This window comes from Aureococcus anophagefferens (genome assembly GCF_000186865.1).
Source record: "Aureococcus anophagefferens unplaced genomic scaffold AURANscaffold_2, whole genome shotgun sequence".
Lineage (NCBI taxonomy): Eukaryota > Pelagophyceae > Pelagomonadales > Pelagomonadaceae > Aureococcus > Aureococcus anophagefferens.
Window position 1 is genome coordinate 2,016,465 of NW_008705562.1, and position 19,825 is coordinate 2,036,289.

Consider the following 19,825-nt stretch of genomic DNA (forward strand, 5'->3'; position numbering starts at 1 on the left):
CGGCCGCCGCGGCGCGAAGGCGCGGAGCTCGTAGTCGACGAGGGCGCGCAGGGCGCCCAGCGACGCCGCCGCGCGGACGGCCGCGCGCGCGGCGCGGTCCTCGGACTCCGCCGCGGCGCCCTCGAGCGCCGCGCGCTCGTGTGCGTGGGACCGCGCCTCGGTCTCGCGCCGCTCCCGCTCCGTGACGGCGGCGGCGAGCGCCGCGTCGGCGCGGGCCGCGCAGTCCGCGAGCTGGGCCTCGAGCTCGCCGATCCTCGCGAGCGCCGCGGCGCGCGTCGGCCCGCCGTCGGCCGGCTCGTCGTCCTTGCCCAGCGCCGCCTTGAGCTTGTCGCGCACGTGCAGGCCCGTCACGGACGTGCGCTTCGCGGGCGGGGGCAGCTCGTCGTCGGACGCGACGGCGACGCGCACGAGCGTCGCGCCCTCGGCGCAACCCGCGAGGCGGTCGCCGAGCGACCCCGCGTCGTCGCCCCGGGGCCGCGGCCGCCGCGCGGCGCTCTCCGCGGCGGCCACCGCCGCCGCCGCCGCCGCGGCGCCGTCGCAGGTGCCCACGCGCGCCCAGAGCTCCCGGGGCTTGAGCCGCGCGTCGTTCTCGAAGACGAGCGCCTGGGCAGGAAAAGAGAGATTCAACGTCGCTTCAACGTGAGTGTTCCGCGCGCGCGCGTTCCGGAAAAGCATGCACGCTTCGAGACCGTTCCGAGAGATGATCGCTCGTCCAAAAATCAGCCAAAACGAGTGGAAAGCGGCCGAGATAGGAGCCTTTGAAGTTGGGAATTTCGCTCTCTTTTCCTGCCCTGACGAGCGCGAGCCAGCCGTCCTCGGGCGCGGCGAAGGACCCGACGCACTCGGCGTCGTCGTCGTCGCAGCAGGCGAAGCGGTCGGCCTCGACGACGACGGCGCCCGGCGCGAAGCGCGCGTCGTCGTGCGCGCCGAACGCGAAGCCGCGCGCCATCAGGCCCCGCTCGCCGCCCGCGAGGAACCGCGCGGAGAAGCGCACGTCCTGGTGCTTGGGGCCGCCGGTCTTCAGGCTCCACTGCCACTGGGCCGCCTCGCCGGCCTCGAGCCAGGCGACGCCGCTGACCTTGGACCGCCGCGGCACGCGGACCGCGGCCGCGTCGACGCCGAGGAGCAGGAACCGCGCCGCGCCGCCGCCCGCGCCGCCGTCGCCGCCGTCGTCGGCGAAGGCCCGCAGCGCGCCGCTGCTCCGGCTCGCGTCGCGCGCGCAGAGCGCGCCGAGCCAGGCCTCGAGCACCTCGGCCGCGGCCGCGGCGCCGCGCGGCGACGCGGAGGCCTCGCGGAGTTTCGGCTCGACGTCGCCGGGCAGCTGGCCCTTGTCGACCTCGAGCCAGAGCTCGTCGCGGAGCCGCAGGAACGCGCCCGCGTCCGCGCGGAGCGACTCCGGCGCCCCGCCGTCGCCGACGGCGAAGGACACGTCGAAGGCGCCGCAGGCCTCCTGCCAGCGGGGCACGGCCTTGGGCAGGATCGCGTTCGTCGCCGTCGTCGTGAGAGGCGCGTCCTCCTTCGATGCGTCCGTCGCGGGAGTGTCGTCTTGCGCCATGATGGCTCGGCGGCGCGCCCGCTCCTCGCGCCCGGCCTCGAGCCGGCCCAGCTCGGCAGAGCCGGGGAGCCTGGTGCAATGAGCGCTTCAAGTCGTCCTTCAACGTCTTGGTTGCCCACTTGGCTGCCCGTGATGGACGCCGACGAGGCCGAGCCTGCCGGATATCGCTCGTCCGTGAAGCCTGCCCAATATCGCTCGTGATGGACGCCGACGAGGCCGTGAAGCGGGGCCTCGCGTCGCAGCGGTCGCCGGGGTCGCTGCCCGGCGCGCCCCAGTACGACTACGACGAGTGGCGCGACGAGACGGCGGCCTTCGACCCGAGCCTGCGGGGCGACGGCGCCTGGGTCTTCGACGACGTGGTGCCCGTCGAGGTCGTGCTGCGGGACCGCGAGGACACGCTCGTCAAGGACGCGAGGCGCCTCCGCGTCATCGCGACGAGCGACGCGCGCGTCGTCGTCGAGCTCCTGAGCGAGGCGGACCTCTTCTCGCACCTCGAGGCGGACGTCGACGAGGCGGCGTTCGAGGGCCTGCGGCGCGCGCAGGGCCTCGAGTGCGACTGGGCCGGCTTCGCCGGCCTCGTGCGGGACCTCGCGGCGGAGGCGCGCGACGGCGCGGGCGCGGTCCTGAGGCTCTCGCTCGACTGCGAGGGCGGCGGGACGCTGCGGGCGGTCGCGGCGCACGACGCGCGGCGCGTGGACCTCGTCGCGCTGGCCGTCGCCGCGCCGCACTGGCGGACGACGCGGGCCTTGGCGGAGCACCGCTACTTCGCGTCCGCGGCGCCGCGCCGTTCTTTCGAGCGCGCCTTCGAGGGACCCGTCCGTAGGCTCAAGGCGCGCCTCGCGTGGGTCGAGGCGAAGCTCGGCTACGACCTCGGCACCGACGGCCTCGCGGGCCGCGGGCCGCCGCCGGGCGACGAGGACGAGCCCGCGCCGTCGGCCGAGTTCCCGGAGCGGCGCACGAAGATGTCCGCGGAGCGGGCGAGCGAGTACACCGACGAGGAGCGCCGGGAGCTGATCAAGAAGCTCCTCGACCTCCGCGACGCCGCGCCGGACGACGCGCCCGGCGACGCCGTCCGGCGCGAGGTGTCGTTCCGCGAGTCCCCCCGCGAGACGCCCGCGCCGCGCGAGACGCCCTCAGTCCGCGAGACGCCGCCCGCGCCGCGCGCGTCGCCCGCGTCGTCGGCGTGGTCCTCGGCCGCGCGGACGCCGCCGCCCCGCGCGTCGGCGGCGTGGCGGAAGCCGACGGACGACGAGATCCGCGCGCGCGTCGAACTCATGGAAGCGCGGGAGCGCGACGCCGCGGGCGAGGCGGAGGTCAAGCGCGACCTCGGCGCCTTCGAGCTCCGCCGGCCCTTCCGCGACGGCGCGCCCGTCGGCTACGGGACGCCGCCCGACGACGCCGAACGCGCGACGCCCCTCGCGAACCGCCCGGGCCTCTCGCCGGAGTCGATCGACTAAATATCCGTCGAAACCGCGCTGTTCAAAACAGCGACGCAGAGCCCGGCCGACCTCGAATCGGCCGTGTGTGAACAAGGGTGGGATTTAGCGAGCGAGCGAGAGCGCGCGCCGGAGAGCGCGCTCGCGACCCGGACCGCCAGTCCGCCGGGCCGCGCGCGCGCTCCGCTCGGGTTCGGCCGGAGCGGCGCCGCGGCGCTCAGACCGTCGGCTGCTGGCCCTCCTCGGAGACCTTCGTGTTGTGGCGCCCGAAGCCGCCGGGCGTCGACGTGCGCCAGATGCGCTTGAGCGCGGGCGCCTGGTCCACCTCCTCCTTCATGAAGACCTGGACCGTCGGCGGCGGCGCGCCGTTGTCCGAGCCGTGCCAGACGATGTTGTCGTGGTTGAGGGCCTTGACGGCGATGTCGACGCAGTAGTAGGCGCCGTAGGCGAACCCGCCCGTCATGGCGAGGCGGAAAAACGTTGGTCTGGGCAGCATGGAGAGCATGGTTCGGTCCTGCGGGCGGCGCGGCGCGGTCGGACGCGGGCCCGCGCGGGCGGGAGCGGTCGCGCGTGGGTTACCGCGCGCCGCGGGGGTTGGGGAAGGGTGGGACGGGGCCGCCGGCGCAGCCAGAGGAGCCGTCGGGCCGTCGCGCGTCGTCGACAAGGTGCCGCACAGCTCCACAGCGATGACGTCGGCTGCGACCACGCTTTTCGAGCGCGAGTCGACACCGGCGCGTCGCGCGGCGTTGCGGCGGCTGTCGGCGACAGCGGCGACGGCAGCGACGAAGTATAGGGCGTCGGCGGAGGCGTTCGTCGCGCGTCGCACCTTCGAGATGGCGTCGTCAGTCACGTGGCGCCTTCGTCTTGGCTTGTGGTCGCCGGCCCGGCGCGCCGCCTTTGGACCGACGTCGTCGTCCACGTGAGCCACTAGAGACTGCCTCGCGCCTTGCCTTCCGCGCGCGGACCGCAGCCATGTTCTCGTCGCTGCGGTCCGTGGCGGCGAAGATGGCGCCGTCCATGAAGGCGGGCGCCCAGAAGATCACGTCGGGCGCGAAGGCGCTCGAGATCGGGCAGAAGCTGAGCAGCAAGCCGCTCGTGCTCGCCGCCGGCGGCCTGACGGGCGTCATGATCGCCGGGCAGACGTTCTTCGGGTCGGCGGACAACTTCTACGACCACCGCTTCACGACCCGCGCGCGCCCGCGCCCCGCACGCCGTCGCCGTCGTCGCGCGCGCGAGACGGTCGTATTCCCGCGCAGGCGCGAACCCGAACGACCTCGCCGAGTTCTACGGCAACGAGGACTTCATGGAGATCTTCTGCGTCTTCCCGTTCATGGTGGACTTCATGATGCGCAGCGGCTCCTTCGACGACGCGGGCCACGTGCACACGTTCGGCCTGCCGCCGATCGTGTCGAACATGGTCGTGTCGATGCAGTTCGACGAGTGCAACGCCGAGGACGAGGACGGCGAGGAGGCGACGATCTGCTTCAACAAGAAGGAGCGCTTCAAGTGCACGGACGCGCTCTTCGGCTACACGCTCTGGGAGATGGTGCAGAACTTCGGCTACGCCCAGAAGGACGACGGCACGTACGAGGTCTACCACTACGGCCAGATGTGGCGGGGCCCCTTCTTCATCCGCCTCATCTTCCAGATGCACGCGCGCTACGTCATCTTCGCCACGGAGCAGCACCTCAACAGCGAGCGCTTCGTCGGCAAGGAGGAGACGTCCGACGAGGAGATCGCGCAGCGCCACAACATCCCCGCGCACCTCTTCGGCCACTTCCTCAGCGACCTGCAGGTCGACGTCCAGGCGAAGCTGGGCGAGTCCCAGGCGGCCCTCACGGCCCTGAACCTCAACGGCGGCGGCTCCAAGGAGAAGGACGCGGCCGTCGAGGCCCTGCTGGCCAAGGTCGCGTCGCTCGAGGGGTCGCTCGCCAAGCTCGAGGCGGCCAAGGTCCGCCGCGCGAACACGGTCGCCGAGGGCGGCTCGGCCTTCGCCGCGCGCCGCTACAACACGGACGCGGGGCCCCGCCGCAAGGCCACGGGCTCCGTCCGCGGCATGCGCGAGCGCGCGCTCCAGCGCCGGGAGACGGCCGCCGAGGGCGCGGACGACGCCGACGACATCGCCGACGCCATCAAGGTCGCCATCGCCCACGTCGAGCCCGCCAAGCCCGCCTTCGCGGCCATCCAGCGCCGCGTCACCAAGGCCGAGGAGGCCCTCGACGACGGCGCGCCCGCGGCCGCCGCGCCGCCGGCCGCCGCGCCGGAGCCCGTCCACGCGCCCGTCTTCTCGACGATCGTCCCCGACGACTCCGGCGAGGACTCGGCCGCGGACGCCGACGACGAGCCCGTCGCCGTCGCCGTCGCGCCCGTCGCCGTCGCCGTCGCGCCCGTCGTCGCCGAGCCCGCCGCGCCCGAGCCGGCCAAGGCCGCGCCGTCGTCCCTCGTCGCCGTCGCCGAGCCCAGCATGCCCATCACCTACGCGCCCCAGGCGTACCCCTACCCCGCGCCCCAGCCCGTCGAGGTCCACGTCCACATCCACCGCGACTAGGCCGCGCAGCGGCCGGCGAGCGCCCCCCCACGCCCCCTTTAAAGAAATTTGAACGCCGTGAGACGCGGGGGCGGGCGAGGCGGGGGGGCGGGGGCTAGCCCTTGGACGGGGCGCCGGTGAAGGGGTTCGCGGACTTCCGCTTGGCCGCGGTCGCGACCTTGGGCGGCGCGGCCGCCGGGTGGGCCATGGCGCGGGCGCTGGTCTTCTGGTTCGCGAGGACCTTGGCCGGCGGCGGCGGCTCGGTCGGCCGCGCGCCCTCGTGCGTCGAGCGCCGCGCGATGGAGCCGTCGCGGCCGCGCGTGTGGACCGCGGCGTTGTCGTAGAGGTGGCGCTTGCGCGTCATGATGTCCATGATCTCCGGCAGGTTGTGGAACGAGTCGAGGAAGACGTCGCGGCGCATGTAGAAGAACTCGGACTTGGAGCGCGTCGTCACGGTGACGTCGGAGTTGTCCTCGACGCCGAGGAGGCAGGGCTCCCCGAAGGAGTCGCCGGGCTCGAGCTCGATGTCGGCGTCCGGGCCGTCGCAGCACTCGCCCTCGAGGTACGCGTCGCCCTCCTTGAAGATGAAGAGCGCGACGTTCGGCTCGCCCTTTTGCACGATGCACGCGTCGCCGTCGTACTTCATGGACCGGACGATGAGCATGACCTTCCAGAGCGCGCCCTCGGGCAGGTTCGCGAAGAGCGCGTGCTCTAAAATGAAGTCGTGGAGCAGGTAGCGGGAGATGGCCTCCTGGAGGTTCGGCGCGAGCTTCTCCAAGATGTACGCGTCGTCGATCGCGCTGTGCTCGCAGTAGAACTGCTTGAAGAAGCGGCGCACGCGGCGCTGGAGCGACGGCTGGATCTCGTAGTGGTCCATCCAGGCCGCGAGCTGCTCCATGCGCTCGAGCTCGATGGCGTTCTTCGAGTCGATGCTCGAGACCATGGACGACACGGACGCGATGATGTACGAGTAGAACGACACGCCCATGAGCATCGCGAAGATCGCGTAGATGCGCTCCATGTCGCCCGCGGGCGTGATGTCGCCGTAGCCCACGGTCGTCATGGTCGTGAAGGCCCAGTACATGGCCGCGAGGTACCGGCGCCGCCAGGACCAGTGCGACGCGGGGTCGTCGTCGTACGCGCGCGGGTCGTACGTCCGGAGCCACCCGTCGCCGGAGATGGCCATGAAGCAGGCCAGGAGGTGGGCGATGAGGAACGAGGAGCAGATGATGGACAGCACCTTGCCCGCCGTGACGCCCAGGCTCGACGTCATGAACTCCTCGAGCGCCATCGCCGCGTCCGTCTCGCCGTTGTTGAGGAGCTTGAGGAACTTGCCGATGCGCAGCGCCTTGAAGACCTTGATGACCTTGATGAGCTTGAAGACCTTGGCGGAGCTCAGGCTCGACATGCCCCCGGCGGACGCCGACGCGATGGCCAGGAACACCTCGAGCACGGGGGGCATGGACGAGATGAAGTCGAGCGGGAACCTGCGCGGACCGAACTTCGGAACTCTCTGTCGAATCGATGTCGATGCGGCCGATTTTTGGACGAATCGAGTGCTCTCGGCGAGCTCTCGAAGCACGACGGACGCGCTCGTGTCACAAAGGTCGCATACGCGCCCATTGAAGTCGGGGTGAAGATTTGATGTCCACGCGGGCGGGAACCACGACACGAGGTAGTTGAGCGCGGCGGCGCCGGGCGCCATGACCAGGACGCCGTCCACCGTGAAGTAGCCCGTGCGGAAGTTCAGGCCCAGGTCGACGACGAAGACCACGTCCATGACCCGGTTCACCGTGCCGATGGCCGTCGAGCCCCGGAGCATGCGCGGGTCCCAGAAGCCCATCGACAGCGGCTCCGTCACGAGGACGTAGAAGATGAAGAGCGCGATGAAGACGTCCCAGGCGAGGCGGAACATGCCGCTCGGCGAGATCATGGACCGCGGGTACTCGCCGTGCTGGCCCACCTGGGCGTCGTACTGCTCGAAGATCTTGCCCACGGTCTGGAAGTCCGCGGGCGGCGCGTCCGCGCCGTCGGGGCTCACGGCCTCGCCGAGCAGCGGGTCGCCGCGCTGGTCCGGGTGCGACGGGCACTCGCTCGGGGGCAGGCGCACGGACGCGCGGCTCTTGCGGGGCGACGCCGGACGCTCGTCGCCCTCCTTCTTCTCCGGCTCGGAGAGCAGCGTCGCGTCTTCCGCGACGGCGACGGCCGCGTCGAGCTCGAGCGCCGCGCGGGCCTCCTCGACCGGTTCGTCGACGGCCTCGGCCTTCGTGATGGCGATGCGCCCCACGCCGAGCTGCGCGAGCGCCGCCTCCTTGGCCGACGCCTCCTCGGCCGCGAGCGTCGCCTCGGCGGCCGTGGCCGTCGTCGCGGCGCGCTCCGCGGCCCGCGCGAACGCCGCGGCCGCCGCGCGCAGCTCGTCGACGACGGCGGGCTTCACGGCGCCGGAGCCCACGGCGGCGGCCACGAGCTCCGCCTGCGCCGCGAACTGCTGCTCCAGGCCCTCGACCTGCGTCGCCACGCAGCGCAGGGACGCCAGGGCGCTCGACGCCAGGGCGGCGTTGGCGGCGTCGGCCATCTTCTTGTCGCCCAGTTTCAGGCGTCCGCCGCCGCGCTCGACCGCGGCCGCGGGGCCCCGAGGCGACCGCCAGGCGAGCCCCGCCGCTCGGCCCCAAGGGCACCGCGGTTCCTTCAGTTCCTGGCTGCCCAGAGCTGCCCGTGGTGGGGGCCGAAACACCCAAGAAGATATAAGCACGTTGAACCGCGCTCTCACAAGGTGCACTCTGCCGAGCTCGTCCGCCCGTGCTGGCCGCACACACACACCGCTCTCACCCATGGGGGCGCGCAGCATCATCCTCGCCGCGCTCTCGCTCGCCGCCGCGCGCGGCTTCCAGGCGCCGCGCGGCGCGTCGACGCGCACCCTCCTCCGCGCCGCGACCGTGGAGGCGGCGCCGGCGGCGACGGGCGCGGAGCGCCTCGCGGCCGAGCGCTACGTCGTGCAGAACCGCTTCAAGGTGAGGCTAAGCACTGTAATCAAGGCGATAAACATCCCTCTGGTAGGTGAAGAAGGGCCGCGAGGCGGCTTTCGAGAAGCGCTGGGCCGACCGCGAGAGCCGCCTCGGGAACCTCGACGGCTTCCGCTTCTTCTGCATGCTCCGCCGCGTCGACGACGCGGACGCGGCGGACGACGTCAACTACGTCTCGGCGACGGTCTGGGAGACGAAGGCGAACTTCGACGCCTGGAAGAAGGGCGACGCCTTCAAGGAGGCGCACGGCGGCGGCACCGTCGCCGGCGTCGCCGGCATGCTCGTGGCGACGCTCCAGAACACCAAGGGCAAGCCCAAGGTCGCCGCCTGGGAGGGACTGCTGCCCCTGGGCCTGCCCGGCGCGCCGCCGGCGGACGGCGAGGGCTGGCGCCGCGTCGCCGCCGACGGCGAGGCGACGCTCCCGTCGGACGTCTTCGTGGCCATGAATCGCTTCCCCGTCGCCGAGGGCTCCGAGGACGAGTTCGAGCGGCGCTTCGCGGACCGGTCCTCGACGCTGGCGGACTTCGCCGGCTTCAAGGGCTTCCTGCTGCTGCGCCGCGACGACAAGGTCGACGACGGCGCGACGCACTCCACCTTCAGCGTCTGGGACTCCAGGGCCAGCTTCCAGGCGTGGCTCGACTCGGAGAAGAAGCCCGACGAGCAGCCCCGGAAGAACCTCCTCGCCGGCCGGCCCACGCCGTCCTACTACGAGGGCATCCTAGCCCTCGAGTCCGCCCAGGGCGTCTAAGGCAATTGCCCCAGCGGACGCCTCGAAGCGCGCTCCCGAAGAACGTTGCGATTGCCGAACCAGCATGGTCGACGCGAACGCCATGGACGCGACGCTGGCGCGCTCCGAGCGCCTGAGTATGTACCAGCTGCGCTGCGACGCGCGGGAGCGCGAGGTCGCCGAGCTCGAGGCCCGGAGCCGCCTCCCGCGCGACGTTTTGGAGCTGCCCGCGGCGCCGCTCGCCGACGTGCGCAGCAGCTACGAGAACCTCTCGAACGTGGCCGCCGTCAAGGTGCGGCCTCCTCCTTCGCCTGCGCGCGACGACGCGCGCGACGCGCAGGCGGAGAACGACGAGCTGCGCCGGCGCCTCGACGCGCTCGAGGCCGCGCGCTGCGCGCCGCCCGCGCCGCCGCCGCCCGCGCCGCTCGCGCCGGCCGCGCTCGCGCCGGCCGCGCTCGCGCCAGCCGTGGCCGCCCCGCCGCCCGCGCCCGCGGCGGTGCTCCCCGCCGCGCCGCCGCCGACGCGCGCGCCGTCGACGGAGGACGTCGAGAACCAGCGGCTTCGCGACAGCGGCCTCCAGCGGAGCAAGGAGCAGTACGACCAGCTCGAGAAGCAGCTCCGCGTGGCGGCGCGGCCGCCGTGTCTTCCGTTTCCCTCGGGGGGGGCGTCCCCGTCGAACGCCCTACCCCTCCGCAGCTCGCGCGGCTCGAGATGTCCACGCACCGCGAACGCCAGTGGCAGCGCATCTACGTGTCGCGGTGAATCGTAGGATAAAATAGTTAGAGCTCGTCCCGGCCGCCGCGCCGGTCGCCGCTGCGGCCGCCGAACGCGAAGCCGAGGCACGCGCCGGCGAAGGCCGCGTACACGACGAGGATCATGGTCCGCCGCAGCCACCACCAGAGGCGCTCCAGCAGGGGCGCCCGCGGCGGCGCGGCGGCGGCGCCCCGCGCCCAGGCCTCCTCGCGCCGCTGGACGATACCGAGGAGCTCGTGCTCGCGGCGCTCGCGCGCGAGCTCCATTCTGACGTCGTGGACCTGCCGCTCCTTGAGGTGCCGCGCGCGGAGCAGGAGCCGCAGGCCCTCCTTCTCGAGCTTGCCCTGCTCCCGGGAGAAGGTCTGGGACCGGAGCAGCGCGGCGACGCGCGCGTCGCTCTCCGCGGCCGCCGTCCGCGCGGACGCGACCTCTCGCCGGAGCGCGTCGACCGCGGCCCAGGTCGGCGGCGCGGACCGCGCCTCCGCGGGCCGGCTCCGCGGCGGCGGCGGCGACGGCGCGCGCCGCGGCGGCGTCGTCGCTTCGGCGCTCGCGTTCGCCGCGCCGACGCGCATGAGCGGCGGCGTCGTCACGAGCGGCCGGCGGCCGGCCGCGGGCGGCGTCTTCGCGCGCCGCGGCGCCTCGGGTCGCGGCGGCGACCGCGCCGCGGCAACGGTTTGCGGCGGTGGTTGCTCCGCGGCGGGTCGCGGCGGCGACTGCGCCGCGGCGGGGTTTTGCGGCGGTGGTTGCTCCGAGGCGGGTCGCGGCGGCGACTGCTCCGCGGCTTGTCGCGGCGGCCACTCCGCGGCGGGCCGCGGCGGCGACTGCTCCGTGGCTTGTCGCGGCGGCCACTCCGCGGCGGGCCGCGGCGGCGACTGCTCCGCGGCTTGTCGCGGCGGCCACTCCGCGGCGGGCCGTGGCGGCGACTGCTCCGCGGCCTGTCGCGGCGGCCACTCCGCGGCTTGTCGCAGCGGCGACTGCTCCGCGGCGGGGTTTTGCGGCGGTGGTTGCTCCGCGGCGGGCCGCGGCGGCGACTGCTCCGCGGCTTGTCGCGGCGGCCACTCCGCGGCGGGTCGCGGCGGCGACTGCTCCGCGGCTTGTCGCGGCGGCGACGCGAGCGCCTCGTCGCTCGTGTCGACGCGCGGCTGCGGCGCCGCGGGGTTCCACGCGGCTTGCGGCGGCGCGACGGGCGCCTGCGCCTGCGGTTCCTCGTCGACCTGCTCCAACGCGGCGTCGGGTTCGCTCGTCTCGCTTCCCGCGGCGGCCGCGAAGGCTCCCGGGTTCCACACGGCCTGCGGCGGTTTCGCGAGAGGCGCCGCGCGCGGCTCCTCGCGGCGCGGCGGCGGCGCCGCCGGATTCCATGCCATGGGCGGCGGCGGCCCGGCCGCGGCAGCGTTCGTCGCCTCGCGGCTCGGTGGCGGCGTCGCGCTCGCAGCGTTCCACGCCATGCGAGGCGGCGGCGCCAGAGTTTTCAGCGAGTTGTCGCGCGGCGGCGGCGGACCGCGCGCTGCTGCATCGCTTAGTTTTTGTCGCTCGTTCGCGGTTGCGGCATCGTTTTCGTCGCTCGTTCGCGGCGGTGGCATAGCTGCCTCGTGAGACGACGTCGACTCCATGCTCTCGCCCGCACTGCAGCGTCGACCTCGCGCGCAGCGAAGGCTCCGCGACCGCCGCGCCTGGCGTAGGCCTCGGCGTCTGAAGTCGCTTTTCGGCACGTGGCAGAGACATTTGCTCGCTTAGCGTCGCTATGGCACAGACTCGGGACGGCGGCTGGCGGCTGGCGGACTCCGGACGCGGCGACGCGCGTCGCCATGGACGGCGTCAGAGACGCTCCCAGCCCTGGGCTGCGATATGGGTGGGATCCACTGCTTTCCGCTCCGAGTACGATGGACCACCGCCAGGGCTGCCCGCACGCGGCGCGGCGGGCGCCGACTCGGACGACGGACTTTGCCCAGTGTGCGAAACAAAATCCCTCCAACAATTACCACCGACTTATATCTTCAACAAAAAAGTAAACATTGCACATCAACTTGAATTCCCACCTAATGCAATTACCACCGACTTATATCTTCAACAAAAAAGTAAACATTGCACATCAACTTGAAGATATGCTACACGCTTGTCGACCCGAACCAGCGACCCGCGCTCTCACATTTCCTTGATTAATACGTTTAGCGCGCAATCTTGGTTGGTTATCTTCGGCGTGGCCATAATTCGCCAATTTTGCCTCTGGCCCCGCGGCTTGGCCGCGCGCGCGGTCGATTTTCAGGAGGTGTAGTACACGTCCCGCCCGCCGCCGGCGGGAAACAATAAATAATACTTACTTACTTAATTCGAGTGGGCGCGCCTAGGCGTACGTTGTTTCGCACACTGACTTTGCCTTTCGAATTCGACCCGCCGGGGTAAAATCGATCGAATGTCCTCCGTGCTTCATGATCGACATTGTGCAGCGTTTTGGCGGCGCGCTGCGATGGGATGGCCGTCTTTGAGGGCCCGCCGCTCCGCGAATATGCAGAATCGTGCAACGATCCCAGCAGCTGCGAGGGCCGCAAGGACGAGGGTGACGCACATGCGAAGACGCGACGCTCATACGACCGCGTGGCGACTGGAACGGGGAGGTAGAGTGGGTGGGAAGGGACGCGCTGCCCCCTCGCGACCCCTCTAGCATAGTTTTCGAGCCATCGCAGCAGCGGAGATCGTTCGTCATCAACCCCGTCGCGTCCAGCGCGGCAGGTTCCTCGGGGGGGGGCGAAATCGTCGAGTCCACCGAGCCGAGCTCCGGAGGCGTTTCGTCCCGACGGTGGCCGTGGGGTGTCTGGGGCTGCCCCTGCCGCCGGACATGGTCTTGATCCGTTCCATACCATGATAGGGTCGGGTCCAGACCATGTCCGGCGGCGAGGCCCCACCCCAGGCGCCTCGGGCTGCCCCTCGGGACCTCGAGCCAACCGACGTCGGGTTCGACGGCTTCCGCATGGTCGCTGCCGTCGGAACCCACTAAGGATCCGCGTCATAGCAGGTCGACGCCCGAACGAAGGCATCCCCGACGCTGCGGAGGCACCTCCCCAGTGCCGATCCCGGCGCATAACGCTCAGACGCCATCGCGAGCGCCGCGAAGAAAAGCCCATGCAACGACGGCTTTTGCCGCACTGTGCCGCTTCAACAGGGGACAAACTCAGAGTAATACCCCGGGCGAGGCCTCTTTCGACGATCTTCGCGCGATGGTTTGACCTTCACTTGCTCAATAGCTTCGAGCGCCTGAGCCGCGCCTGAGCCCACCGCGCACGCATGCCTGCATAGTTGCCGGCCGCACACACTCGCCTTGTCGCCCTGCGCGGCGGCGCGGGCACCGGCGCCATGGCCGACGGCCTCTCCGATCAAAAGATCGCGGAATGGGAGGAGACGCTCGAGCCGTACGCGCTGGACCCGTGCGTGGCGCACTGGGAGGAGACGCTCGAGGCCGCGACGGACCGCACGGACTTGGACGCCGCCGAGGCGGCGCTCGAGGGCCGGCCGCGCGCGGCGTCCGGCGAGGACCCCGCGGGTTCCGCGGGCTCCGCGGCGTCCGGCGCCGGGGCCGCGCCGGCCGAGGGCCGGCGGCGCCCGCGGCCCGACGGCGAGGAGCGGGGCGCGGCGAAGCGGCCGCGCGCCGAGGAGGGCGGCGGCGCCGCGGGCCGCGCGCGGCGCGCCGCCGCGCCCGCCGCCGCCTTGGCGAAGGCGGCGCCCGCGCGGCGGCCGCACGCGCTCGGCGACCTGAACCGGGACGTGGACCCGGCCCTGCTGAGCGAGGAGAACGCGTCGCGCATCGTGCTCGGCATGGCCGCGCTCCTCGAGTTCATGATGGAGGAGCGCGCGGGCGACGGCGGCAGACGCGCGCCGTCGCAGCTCGCGGTCTTCGCGTGCGGCGACGGCGGCGCGCGGCCGACGCTCACGAACCTCCACGCCTTCCTCAACGACATGGCCCGCCTCTGCCACTACACGCTCGAGTGCAACGTCGTCGCGCTCATCCTCCTCATCCGCTTCTTTAGCTACCAGAAGAACCTGCGGCTCGCGCCCGCGACGTGGCGCCGCTACCTCCTCTGCGCGCTGATGATCGCCCAGAAGTTCTGGGACGACCGCTGCCTGCGCAACATCGACTTCACCATCGCCTGGCGCTGCGTGCTGCCCGACGCGGGGCAGGTCGACCTACGGGACGTCAACCTCATGGAGCGCCACTTCCTCGCGGGCCTCGGCTACGACCTCTACATCCAGCCCGCCAAGTACTCCGCCTGCCTCAGCGAGGTCCTGAGCATCGTCGTCGACGAGGCCGACCCGCCGCCCGCGGCGCCGCCGCCGACCGCGCCGCCGCCCGCGGCGCCGCCGCCCGGGAAGCCGTAACTCGTCGCCTCGTCCTTCTGCGCATGCCTCTTATGTCTCGTGCGGGTCCCGCGGCTCGACGATCCGAGCGCTCGCGGAGGGCGGCCTTGGCTAGGAGGGCGTGTGGAGGCCTGCGGACCGCTGCGGCCTGCGGACGGGGGGGCTAACGGAAAATGAATTCCGACTTCCGCGACGCCGATAACCAAGCAATTCTGGGTTCCTACTCGGAGGTGGTAACTGACGGGGATCCTGTCCTAAAATCTGGGGCTGGGACCGCGTTTGGACGCGCCTGGGAGGCGTCGAATCGAGCAAAAGCTGGGTTCTCATTGGTCGAAATCCTCGGACAAAAAGATCGCGGGCCGCGTCGAGATCTCGGCCCGCCCCGAGAGGCTGTGGGCGCGTCCGTCGGCGCTCTGTGCGCGTCCCTCCGGGCCTGGGCGGTGGCGACGAAGGCCTCGTACCCCTGGGCGACCTCTGAGGTGCTTTGGTTGCGGAACTCGCACGTTTCGACGCGCGCCGGGGCGTTCGAAGGTCGTCTCCCAGTGGCGGCAGTCCTTCGCGCGCCGCTCGGGCGACGCCAACGCAGCGTCGCACGCAGCTGGTCGAGCCCGGCACTCGTCTAGTATGTCGTGACGCGTACGACAGCGACATGCTCTGCGCGGCGACCGGAATCACTCGTGGCGCCGAGGAAACGCTCCGGAACTACCGAGGACGTCTTTGAGCGGCGGCGGGTCGACGAACACGCTGGACGTGCTGCGGCTGAGCCCATCACGCGGGCCCGTACCACCCATGGACTGGATCGGACGCGCAAACGCGGGCTCTGGGCTGGATCTGCGGCCGACAGGGCCCCGTAAGCTGACGCGGCTCGCGTGGCCTCGGGACGCCGCGGTCGCCACTGGTGCGATCGCGCGGCCGCCGCCCCGATTAAACTACGTCGAGGAGTCCTTTAGGGTGCTAGGACGACCGTTCTCGGATTGCTTGGGAAACGGTGTTCACCGCGTCGCGCTAGGGAGCCCTAGGGGGTTGGTTGGCCCCCCCTTGCCTGCGGTAAAACCAGACGCTCGCTTTTTTGCTTGCCTGTGAGACGTTGCCGCACAAATGCGTCGTTTCCTCGCGCTCCTCTGCAGCGTCGCATCCGCGGCGCCGGGCGGGCGGCCCGACGCGGACCGCCTCCCTCCCATCTTCCTCATCCCGAGCCTTTGCGGCTCGAGGCTGCGGGCCTGGTCCACGGTCGACTGCCCCTCGAGCCCCGGCGTGTCCATCACGCCGGGCACGGATGTATGGGTCGCGCCGGCGCTCATCGCGGCGGTGCCCGGGTGCTGGTGCGAGTGCCTGCGGCTCTGGGGCCCGAACGCGACGGACATGCCCAACTGCACCGTCCGCGCGGGCGAGGGCGTCGCGGCCTGCGCGCTCAAATCTTCGACCCGACTTCAATGTGAGCGTATGCGACAGTTTTGGCGCAAGCTCTTCGGCTGCGCTTCGAGATCTCGATGAGAGCAATCGATCCGTCCAAAAATCAGCCGAATCGACTTCGATTTGACCGAGCTAGAGAATTCTGAAGTTTGGTCAGGACGTCCCAAACCGGCGGTTGATTGCCACACAGGTCGCGGCGATCTACGACCTCGCGGACGGCTTCCTCGGACGCTTCGCGCACAGCATGTCCGGCGTGATCGACGCGCTCGTCGCCCGCGGCTACGACCCGACGAGCCTGCACGCGGTCCCCTACGACTTCCGCGTGGCGCCGGAGACGCTCGAGACCCGCGACGGCTACTTCTCGCGGCTCAAGGCGAGCGTCGAGGTCGAGGTCGCGCGCACGGGCCTTCGCGCGGTGCTCTACGGCCACTCCATGGGCACGCGCGTCGCCGCCTACTTCTTCGCGTGGCTGGGGCGCCGCGTCGGCTCGGAGCGAAAGCGGCGCGAGTGGATCGACGTGCACGTCGGTATGTACGTCGCCAACGGCGCGCCGCTCCTCGGAGCGCCGGAGATCGTGTCGTCGATGGTCGTCGGGCAGACCATGGGGCTGCCCATGAAGCGCGCGCGGCTCCGCGAGGTGCTCATCGCGGGGGGCATCGCGTCCCTGGCGCCGTCCGTCGCGACGCGCGGCGGCGCCGCGCCGCGCCACGCGACGCCGGAGCTCCCGACGTTCCGGCTCGGCGGCGACGCCTTCGGCCCCGAGGCCTGCTGCGGCCCGTCGTCGCTCGCCGCGGGGTTCGAGCGGGCCGCGGCGTTCGACGACCTCCTGGGGGACGCGGCGGCCATGGTCCGCCGGCTGAGCGCCGACCCCTTCGTCGGCGACGCCTTCGCGGTCGCCGTCGCCCGGCCGCCCGTCGACGTCGTCGTCGCCGCCTACGGCGTCGGCCTCCAGACGGAGCTGTCGGCGTCGTTCCGGCGCGTCGCGGCGAGGAACGCGACGCCGCCGCTCGGCGCGGGGGCCCTGGAAGCGGCGGGCGTGGAAACTTACGACGGTTTGCCCCTCCGGCGGACGACGGCGCTCTGGGAGGCCGCGGAGACGGTCTACGAGCGCGGCCTCGCGCACCGAGAGCTCGTCGACGGCGCGGGCCGCGTGCGCGCGACGGGGCCGCGGGAGGCCAAGAGCGGGGACCACACGGTGCCCTACGCGAGCCTGTCGGCGGCCCACGCGTGGCTCGGCGGCCGCGTCGACGTCCACTCGGTGCCCCTGCGCAACTTCTTCGAGGACGACGAGGTCATGAGCGGAACCTACGACGCCGCGAACCGCGCCGCGGTCTTCGACGAGACCCCGGTCAACCACACGCTCCTCGAGCCGCGCTTCACGACGTTCGAGTCGCGGTCCTCCGGCCGGCGCACGGCGGTCTGGGAGATGGACGCCGTCGCGCACCGCGACTCGTCGAACCACAACGTCTTCCTGTCCCACTTCCTCCGGGAGCTCGACGTCTTCGCGGCGACGGCGGCGCGGACGCGGCGCGCGAGCGAGGCCCCGTCGCGCGTCCACGTCGAGGACTGGCGGCCCGACGGCGACGCCGCGTGCTACTGGTCCTACGCGCGGCGCCGCTGCGCGAACCCGGGCGCCTGCGAGTACCGCTACGCCAAGGGCGACCTGCACCTGACCCAGTCCTGCCGCCTCGTCGCGACGCGCGGCGCGCCCGCGCCCGCGCCGCGGACGGACGCCGAGTGCCACTGGGACTACGCGCGCGCGACGTGCGCCTGGCCGACGGTCTGCGCGTACGCGTACGCCTTCGGCGACGTGCGCCTCGACGACTCCTGCCGCGTGCGCGCGGGCGTCGACTACGGCGCCGTTCACGCGGCGGCGGCGGACGGCGCGCCGCTCGGCGTCCTCCTCGCCGCGGCGGCCTTCGCCGTGCTCGCGCCCTTCGCCGTCGTCGCGGCCGCGGAGCTGCGCCGGCGCGCGCGGAGTCGGAAGCTAAGGTGAGCTCGTCTCGAGGCTATGGGTGCGGAGGGCTGCCGGACGTCGTCCGCGCCGCGACGCCGGCATCGACCCAGGCGACCGGCGCTTTCCATGTCGACGAGTGGCCCGAGCTGCTCGTGAGGAGGTGCGGCTCGTCGGTCGGCGGCCTCGACGCGGCGCGCTCGCTCCCCGCCGCACGAACCCCGGAGGAGGCGCCGCGCGACGCCGGGGTGCCCCGCCGGCGGCATGGCGAACCTCGGCGACTACCACTGCGTCGTCTGCGACAACGGCACGGGCTTCGTCAAGGTGGGCTACGCGAGCGAGAACTTCCCGCGGTCCATCTTCCCGTCGATGGTCGGGCGGCCGATCCTGCGCGCGGAGGAGGCCATCTCCGACGACGTGACGCTCAAGGAGGTCATGTGCGGCGACGAGGCGGCCGCGGTGCGCATGAGCCTCGACTGCACGTACCCGGTCGAGAACGGCATCGTCAAGGACTGGGACGACATGGAGCTGCTCTGGAACTACACCTTCTACGAGAAGCTCGGCATCGACCCCAAGGACTACAAGATCATGCTCACGGAGCCGCCCATGAACCCGCTCGCGAACCGGCGGAAGCTCGTGACGGCCATGTTCGAGCTCTACGGCTACTCGTACTGCAACGTGTCCATCCAGGCCATGCTGACGCTCTACGCCCAGGGCCTGCTCACGGGCTGCGTCGTCGACACGGGCGACGGCGTCACGCACGTCGTGCCCGTCTACGACGGCTTCGTGCCGCAGAACCTCATCCGCCGCCTCGACGTCGCGGGCCGCCACGTGACGCGCTACCTCATCAAGCTCCTGCTCCTGCGGGGCTACGCCTTCAACCGCACGGCGGACTTCGAGACCGTGCGCCAGATCAAGGAGAAGTTCTGCTACGTGGCCCACGACATCGCCGTCGAGCGGCGTTTAGCGCAGGAGACGACGGTGCTCGAGGCGACGCACACGCTGCCCGACGGCCGCGTCATCAAGATCGGCCGCGAGCGCTTCGAGGCGCCCGAGGCCCTCTTCGACCCGTCCCTCATCGACGTCGAGTCCAAGGGCATGGGCCACATGGTCTTCGACATGATCCAGTCGGCGGACATCGACACGCGGTCCGAGTACTACAAGCACATCGTGCTCTCCGGCGGCTCGTCCATGTACCCGGGCCTGCCCAGCCGCCTCGAGCGCGACATCACGAACCGCTACCTCGCCGAGGTCCTCAACGGCAACGAGGACCGGCTCAAGAAGTTCAAGATGCGCATCGAGGACCCGCCGCGCCGCAAGCACCTCGTCTTCCTCGGCGGCTCCGTCCTCGCGGACATCATGCGCGAGCGCGCCGAGTTCTGGATGACCAAGGCCGAGTACGACGAAAACGGCATCGACCGCACCCTCGCCAAGTGCCGCTAGAGAGCGGGGGGACGACGCGCGAGACGCGACCGGGCCGACGTAACCGCCCCTTCGATGCTCGCTCTCTCTCGAGAGAGACTCAGTGCCGCCACCGAGAAAAGACTAGATCAGACTAAAGCTCCCGCCGCCCTCCGTCGCGGCGAGGACGAGCTTCTCCCGGAGCGCGGCCTTGGACGCGTAGCGCGGCAGGGCGAGCTGGTTGAAGCACGTGTGCGCCGTCGGCAGGAGCGCCGCGTCGAGGCTCGCGTCGACGGCCAGCTCGAGGGGCGGCGCGAGGCGGCCGCCCGGCGGGAGCCGCGCCGCGCCCGTCACGAACTGGAGCACGCGCGCGCGGAACTCGTCGTCCGCGTCCCGGAGCACGTCGAAGAACCACGCCGCGACCTCGCCCGAGCCCTCGACGACCGCGCGCGCCTCGAGCGCGTCGACGTCGACGGTCTGGACGCCCTCGAGGAGCAGGGCGACGTCGCGCCACGAGAGGCCCGCGCCGCGGAGCGCGTCGAGGGGCACGACCTCGCGGAAGCCGGCGACGAACTGGGCCAGCTCGAAGCGCACCGCGCCGCACAGGTAGGACTCCGCGAAGAGCTGCACGTAGCGTTCCCGGTTCGACTCGTCGACGGCGATGTCCGCGCCGTGTTCGACCAGCTCCT

General features: G+C 71.9%; 5 protein-coding genes across 5 annotated transcripts in view; 3 read left to right on the plus strand and 2 right to left on the minus strand.

Annotated features, from left to right (window-relative positions):
- Window positions 1-4,407, minus strand: part of AURANDRAFT_61277 (hypothetical protein) — a gene marked incomplete at both ends in the record, with an annotated part of 5,167 nt that extends 760 nt beyond the window's left edge. Inside the window, 4 exons of the mRNA XM_009035115.1 lie at window positions 79-603; window positions 797-1,516; window positions 3,215-3,476; window positions 4,292-4,407. Of these exons, the coding sequence (XP_009033363.1) occupies window positions 79-603; window positions 797-1,516; window positions 3,215-3,476; window positions 4,292-4,407 (1,623 nt within the window). The remainder of the gene's footprint in view (window positions 1-78; window positions 604-796; window positions 1,517-3,214; window positions 3,477-4,291) is intronic.
- Window positions 4,408-6,455: 2,048 nt separating this feature from the next.
- On the minus strand, window positions 6,456-6,623 carry AURANDRAFT_9605 (hypothetical protein; the record flags this gene model as incomplete). Its single annotated transcript, XM_009034659.1, has 1 exon — window positions 6,456-6,623. A coding segment is annotated over one exon (168 nt), but the record flags the coding sequence as incomplete, so codon positions are not given.
- Window positions 6,624-8,665: 2,042 nt separating this feature from the next.
- AURANDRAFT_61279 (hypothetical protein) lies at window positions 8,666-10,030 on the plus strand (the record flags this gene model as incomplete). The annotated part of the gene is made up of 4 exons (XM_009034840.1): window positions 8,666-9,270; window positions 9,353-9,560; window positions 9,609-9,890; window positions 9,965-10,030. The coding sequence occupies 4 exons, from the start codon at window positions 8,666-8,668 to the stop codon at window positions 10,028-10,030; spliced, it is 1,161 nt and encodes a 386-aa protein (XP_009033088.1).
- A 3,339-nt stretch (window positions 10,031-13,369) lies between these two features.
- On the plus strand, window positions 13,370-14,389 carry AURANDRAFT_61280 (hypothetical protein; the record flags this gene model as incomplete). The annotated part of the gene is made up of 1 exon (XM_009034841.1): window positions 13,370-14,389. The coding sequence occupies one exon, from the start codon at window positions 13,370-13,372 to the stop codon at window positions 14,387-14,389; it is 1,020 nt and encodes a 339-aa protein (XP_009033089.1).
- A 1,077-nt stretch (window positions 14,390-15,466) lies between these two features.
- AURANDRAFT_70709 (hypothetical protein) lies at window positions 15,467-19,237 on the plus strand (the record flags this gene model as incomplete). Its single annotated transcript, XM_009034842.1, has 3 exons — window positions 15,467-15,745; window positions 15,972-17,773; window positions 17,963-19,237. The coding sequence occupies 3 exons, from the start codon at window positions 15,467-15,469 to the stop codon at window positions 19,176-19,178; spliced, it is 3,297 nt and encodes a 1,098-aa protein (XP_009033090.1).
- Window positions 19,238-19,825: the final 588 nt, after the last annotated feature.